The sequence below is a fragment of the Rhinichthys klamathensis genome, unplaced genomic scaffold, assembly GCF_029890125.1.
Source record: "Rhinichthys klamathensis goyatoka isolate OS25496 unplaced genomic scaffold, OSU_Roscu_1.1 h1tg000366l_1, whole genome shotgun sequence".
Classification (NCBI taxonomy): Eukaryota; Metazoa; Chordata; class Actinopteri; order Cypriniformes; family Leuciscidae; genus Rhinichthys; species Rhinichthys klamathensis.
The window spans coordinates 747501-755000 of NW_026606875.1; the positions used below are offsets into that span (position 1 = coordinate 747501).

The 7500-nt window shown below is 38.9% G+C and overlaps 1 protein-coding gene across 2 annotated transcripts in view; it reads left to right on the top strand.

The window, feature by feature from the left end:
- The window catches only part of ddah1 (dimethylarginine dimethylaminohydrolase 1), a 90841-nt gene that overhangs the window by 76570 nt on the left and 6771 nt on the right, over positions 1-7500 (top strand). For both annotated transcript variants that reach the window (XM_056233275.1, XM_056233274.1), the window contains exon 4: positions 2815-2934. In XM_056233275.1, coding sequence (XP_056089250.1) covers positions 2815-2934 — 120 coding nt within the window. The remainder of the gene's footprint in view (positions 1-2814; positions 2935-7500) is intronic.

The window sequence follows — 7500 nt, forward strand, 5'->3', positions numbered from 1 at the left end:
TCTATCTGTCAATCTATCCATCCATCCATCTATCTATCTGTCTGTCTATCTATCCATCCGTCTATCTATCCATCTATCCATCCATCCATCTATCTATCTGTCTATCTATCTATCTATCTATCTGTCTATCCATCCATCTGTCTATCTATCTATCCATCTGTCTATCCATCTATCTATCTGTCTATCTATCCATCCATCTGTCTATCTATCTATCTATCTATCTGTCTATCTATCCATCCATCCATCTATCTATCTGTCTGTCTATCTATCCATCCGTCTATCTATCTGTCAATCTATCCATCCATCCATCCATCTATCTATCTGTCTGTCTATCTATCCATCCGTCTATCAATCCATCTATCCATCCATCCATCTATCTATCTGTCTATCTATCCATCTATCTGTCTATCTATCAATCCATCCGTCTATCCATCTATCTATCTATCTATCTATCTATCTGTCTATCTATCTATCTGTCTATCCATCCATCCGTCTATCTATCTGTCTGTCTATCTATCCATCCGTCTATCTATCTATCTATCTGTCTATCTATCCATCTATCTGTCTATCTATCCATCCATCCGTCTATCCATCTATCTATCTGTCAATCTATCCATCCATCCATCCATCTATCTATCTGTCTGTCTATCTATCCATCCGTCTATCAATCCATCTATCCATCCATCCATCTATCTATCTGTCTATCCATCCATCCGTCTATCCATCTATCTATCTATCTATCTGTCTATCTATCTATCTATCTATCTGTCTATCCATCCATCCGTCTATCTATCTGTCTGTCTATCTATCTATCGGTCTATCTATCTATCTATCTGTCTATCTATCCATCTATCTGTCTATCTATCCATCCATCCGTCTATCCATCTATCTATCTATCTATCTGTCTATCCATCCATCCGTCTATCTATCTGTCTGTCTATCTATCTATCGGTCTATCTATCTATCTATCTGTCTATCTATCCATCTATCTGTCTATCTATCCATCCATCCGTCTATCCATCTATCTATCTGTCTATCTATCCATCCATCTGTCTATCTATCTATCTATCTATCTATCTATCTATCTATCTATCTATCTATCTGTCTATCTATCCATCCATCCATCTATCTATCTGTCTGTCTATCTATCCATCCGTCTATCTATCCATCTATCCATCCATCCATCTATCTATCTGTCTATCTATCCATCTATCTGTCTATCTATCCATCCATCCGTCTATCCATCTATCTATCTGTCTATCTATCCATCCATCCGTCTATCCATCTATCTATCTGTCTATCTATCCATCCATCCGTCTATCCATCTATCTATCTGTCTATCTATCCATCCATCCGTCTATCCATCTATCTATCTGTCTATCTATCCATCCATCTGTCTATCTATCCATCCGTCTATCTATCCATCCATCCATCCGTCTATCCATCTATCTATCTGTCTATCTATCCATCCATCTGTCTATCTATCCATGCTTCTATCTATCCATCCATCCATCCGTCTATCTATCTATCTATCTATCTATCCATCCATCCATCTGTCTATCTGTCCATCCATCCATCTATCTGTCTATCTATCCATCCGTCTATCTATCCATCCATCCATCCGTCTATCCATCTATCTATCTGTCTATCTATCCATCCATCTGTCTATCTATCCATCCATCCATCCGTCTATCCATCTATCTATCTGTCTATCTATCCATCCATCTATCTATCCATCCGTCCATCTATCCATCCGTCTATCTATCCATCCATCTATCTATCTATCTATCCATCTATATATCTGTCTATGTATCTATCTATCTATCTATCTATCTATCTATCTATCTATCTATCTATCCATCCATCCATCTGTCTATCTGTCCATCCATCCATCTATCTGTCTATCTATCCATCTATCTGTCTATCTATCCATCCGTCTATCTATCCATCCATCCATCCATCTATCCATCTATATATCTGTCTATCTATCTATCTATCTATCTATCTATCCATCTGTCTATCTATCTATCTGTCTATCTATTTATCTATCTTTCTGTCTATCTATCTCTACCTATCTATCTATCTCATCTTCTATCTCTTTCTAACTAAACTTTCTTTCTAATTAATCTTTCTTTCTAACTAATCTTTCTTTTTTCTTTCTTTCTAACAATTTTTTCTTTCTTTCTGTCTTTCTTTCTCTTTCTTTCTAATTAATCTTTCTTTCTGTCTTTCTTTCTTATTAACTAATTTCTCTGTCTTTCCTATCCATCCATTCGCGCTGTACTTACATAATCAGACTCTCAGTGTTTAGTGTGGAGGATGTTTGTTTTCTGCAAACGATGAACCGTGTCAACGGTTAAACTCTTAATTTCTGAATGAAAATCAAAAGCTCGTTGTAAGAACAGAACATTCTCTTCTAATGTCGCTGACGCTTTTAACGTCACGATTTCGTAACGCTCTGCGAACGAGCTTGACGATGCCCGCGGCTCAGGCTGAAGGTTTATGGAAACTCTTACCCAGCCGTCTCTACACACTCACCCGGCTCGCTAAAGTGAAAACAGAGATGCTCACAGTACAACAGCGTTATGAATACATTCATACTTTCTGCAAAAACATTCCCTGAATCCCACATGTTCTCCTCCTCCCAAGAGTCTGGAGCGCTTTACGTGTCTTTGTCCAATAAGCAAACCATTTTTTCCACTGTGTTTACCAACAGAGCTAATGTCATTTATTTAAAGTACGTTTATTCTGTTTTTATGAGCAAATGTTTTTCCAGTCAGAGCCGAAATGCTTTTGTGCTGACGCGTGTTGCAGGACTACGCCGTGTCCATGGTCCCAGTGCAGGGCTACCTCCACCTGAAGAGCTTCTGCAGTATGGCCGGTCCAGACCTCATCGCCATCGGCTCCAGCGAAGCCGCTCAGAAAGCCCTGAAGGTACACACACACACACACACACACACCTGAACGTGTCCGAAACACTGCAGCTGATCTCAGGTCTGCAGCTGATGTGGACTCCAGTAGCTTTTCATGCGAGGATGACGGTAAACGCTTGGTCAAAACATTTAAATTAAAACGATTCGACTTAAAAACACACTTATCAAAAGTAGAATTAAATAATTGACAACATACTGAACATTGAATAGGGTTGCGAATCTAAAATCGATTCCTTTCAACATGAGTGTAGACTGTGTGTATCAGTGTGTTGGACCCGTGCAGCTCTTAAAGTGACAGCGCTCATATTCCCGCCGTCTCTATAATAACACTGATCACACAACACAAGACAGAGAACACTCACTCGCTCTACACTGAATAACTTTATAACTATATTTGTAATGTATAGTTATTTATAAAGTGCACTTATTTTAGTTTCTGAACCTGAAAATATTAAAACACTGTTTATTTCAATCGTATCTGTGTTCAGTTGTGTCTATTTGTGGCGATTGCTAATGTTTTATGTGTTCTTGTGTAATAACTGAGTGTTTATTGTGTGTAATAATGCTGAAGTGTGTATTAGTTGGGCTAGTTGTTCTTCTCTGGTGTGTTTAAACCTCAGGCAAACGCTGTGTGTAAGTGTTCTTCAGCTGATGATTTCTGCTCATGATATTCAGACACAGTCACAGCTTTAGCAATAAGACTAAATGTGAATGATATCTAGGTTTTTTTTATCTTATTGGAATCGAAATTGGATCGTTAAAATTCAAATGATGTCCAACCCTAACTTTTCCATTCATTTTTACAATTTTTACAATAACCTTATTAAAGGTATCTGTTTTCTTTAATACATCTCAGTAGTTCAGTCATGAAACACAATGAGTAGCTTTACATTCATAAGCATTAAAAAGAAATGAAGGTTTTTGAGGAACACACTCCAGGATGGTTCTCCATATAGTGACTTCAATGGGGTCGAAGGTCCAGATGTGAGTTTCAGTGCAGCTTCAAAGTCTCGACACGATCCAGCCGAGGAATAAGAGTCTGATCTAGACAAACCAGCGGCCATTTTAGAACAAAATAAACATTTATATACTTTTATCCACTAATGCTGGTCTTGCACTAGCTGTGATGCGCCACACGTTACGTCATCAGGTTTATATAGCGCTGGTAACGCCGGTTATGTGTCGCCGTGTCGACCATAGATATCCATAATAAAGGCTAGATGTCTCGTCCGCGCTGCTGGCCAATGGAGGTGGACGTCCGCACTGGCGGCCATCTTGTCACAGGCAGCTCGCTCACTCGTAACATTGTGTTTTAATGGTGCATGTACTTTTTAAATAACCATAACTTGCTCAATTTTCTACCGATTTTCAAACGGTTTGGTTTGTTATAAACGTCAGAGATGTAGTTATGACACTGCATACTTATGAATAATAAGTGTATCAATAAATAATCATCCAGAATTATATAGCCACGTTTGTAAGAAACCAAACCGTTTGTAAATCCGTCAAGATTTCACCGAGATAAGAGTATTTGTGTTCGTGCTGATCACTCATCTTACATCAGGCACCACAGAGCCCGCCAGAAAGCTTGCCTGTGACAAGATGGCCGCCGGTGATGACGATAGAGACTCCGCCGTGAGACATCTAGCCTTTATTATGGAGATCTATGGTGTCGACTGGGAGAAATGGGGTTTTAGGTTCTCTATGCGGCAGAAAATGCTTCACGTCATGTGATGTGAGCGCCCAGTTCGCCAGAGTTATGATGTAAATGACAACTTTTTTGAGAACGATGTTATTATTGGGAATGGAGGGGGGAATATTCGTTTCTCTAAATATCCAGCTATGTGTAGGAAACAAGCTTCATTAATGACCTGTAGAATATGTGAATGCACACGTTAAGGAGATTAATGAAGAGATGCAAGGTATGATGCAATTTTGTTTTTAAAAAGTAGATGCATACTTGAGAAATATACCAGAAAGTACGGTGGCCGAGACAGCTCAACGCGCTGCAACTGAAGCAAACACATGCAAATAGAAAAACACGCGTGCAAATAGAAAAAAACATCTTCATCAGTTTCACAACACACGTGTGCTCCAAATAAGGAAACGCGCTGCAAAAGTTCACAACACAACCAAATACATAAACACGCTGCAAATAACACAGACCACAACGGAAATGTTTCCAGGGGAACCAAATAAGTGACGAACCCGGCCGAGACGTGCTTATTGCTCGTGAGCTTCCCTATGCCCTACTCCCTTCGAAGGGCAGATATTAGAGCCCTTTTGGAGTGAGCAAGGCTCTAGTGTGCTGTTAGGCAGCCGTGTGGAGCGCACTTGATGAAGGAGCAACTAAAGACAACGTGGGATGTTCCCATGACAACGCAGCACGGTGTCCATCAGCTGGTCTTACCACAGAAATATGATGTTAACACAACGGATGCAAACACATTTTTATTTTTATTTGACAAAAAAAAGCTTTTAAAATGTGCGTTATATATCTGTGTCTCAACTTTAAAATTGTGGACCCTACATTACCTAACATTTCTTACGAAACTTTTCTTTATGAAAATGTAATAACATAAAACAATTTGTACAGTGTAACTGGTGTATAGATAAATATCTTTCCTTCATGTTTTTCTTCTTTATCTTTTTTATTTATTTATTTTAGTTTCCAGCTCATTGTTCTTTTCTCATTTGTATTCTGATGACATTGAACATATTGTTAATACATTTTGTACATTGTATACAAGTTGTATGTCATAAAAAAATGTAATCTCTGTATGTTTTGCACAAACAAATAAATAAATAAACAAATAAATAAAGTATAATTTTAAGCTGTAAGCACCAGCACGCATAGATTTATGGATATCTATGCCAGCACGTCCCAGCCGGGTCCGTCACTTATTTGGTTCCCCTGGAAACATTTCCGTTGTGCTCTGTGTTATTTGCAGCGCGTTTCTGTATTTGGAGGTGTTGTGAGTATTTGGAGCACACGTGTGTTGTGAAACTGATGAAGATGTTTTCTTAATTTGCGGGTGTTTTTTTATTTGCACGCGTTTTTTTCTATTTGCATGTGTTTTCTTCAGTTGCAGCGCGTTGAGCTCTCTCGGCCACCGAAAGAGATGTAATGCATCTAGTATACTAGTATTGTGTATCTGAATCGTGAACATGTTGATCTACATCTGATTCACACACTTCTGAATATAACTTGTTTGTACTTTAATGGTGTGTAGGGTGTTGGAAGCAAGTATGCAAGATTTGAAGTGCACTAAAGCTGTAGAAAATGTGAATGCACACATTAATATTTTAAAAAGTTGCAAGGATCTAAAATATTGATGTAATATTGGGATTATGCATACTTCATACATCAGGTACAGATAGGGTTGCCAACCGTTCCGTATAATACGGAATCGTTCCGTATTTGACACATAAAAGGCTTGTTCCGTATTGAACTGATACGGAACGCACTTTGTTCCGTATTTTTGAGAATCAATTCAGTGCAAATCCATGACAGACGCATAGCTTCTAATATATAAGTCAGACAGACTATGATGAATGAACGAAGACCCGCTGCTATAATGGCAAATTCGGGGACTTGGCGCCACCTTGGCGGGCTCTGACGTGTAATGACGTAGAGTTGGCTCATTGGTCGCACGTCAGAGGCGCCCGCGCCATTGGATGTGCAGTTGCCGCAGCGCAGCCTGAGCGAGCCAGACGCTCAATGTGCAAGCTGTGCAGCTGCAAATGCATTTTACAGGCTTCAGTAAATCGAGTAAAATGTGTTTCCGAAGACATTTGTAGGCTATGATAAGAAAAACTACTAAAATAATGTTAAAAAAATATTTTGCACCGGAAAGAACATTCTAGAAGTCTAATTCTATTGAATAAGTTCGCACAAGGCTACAGAAAACTGTTGTGTTTATTTTTCTTCAAATGCAGTCTAAGCCGATGAGTTTCGAATGTTATATGTTGTATTTGTTTAAGTTAAAAATAAAACGTATTAGAATTAAACAAATACATGGTTAATTTTTGGCAAAATGATCATGATAGCCTTTATATATCTGTGTGGATAAGTCTTGTATATTGATTAAGCCTACTTTGCTATTCTATAAATATATAGGCCTAATAAGTTGCATTATAATATGATATAAAATGTATGAATTTTATATCATATTATATATGACGTCACCCCCCCCCCCCCCCCCCCCCGGTCCTTATTTCCATTTCAGAAAGTTGGCAACCCTAGGTACAGACACCTCTGGCATGCTAATGATCTGGCACTGATTAATCTAGTATGGATAGTGTGTAAGGCTGAATTTGAATTGCACACTAGCATGCTACTCTCACTCCTTTCTTTATATGACAGAGATGACGAACACTGGATGTTATTCTGAATTAGAGTTACAGTCGAACCAGCTTGTGTCGATCTTTCCTCACTCATCACACATTCAGTTTAACATCGCCCTCTAGTGGTGGAGCTCCGTCAGCACACACACACTTTCACACGCACGCACACACACTCACACACTCACTCACTCACACACACACTCTCTCTCTCTCTCTCTCT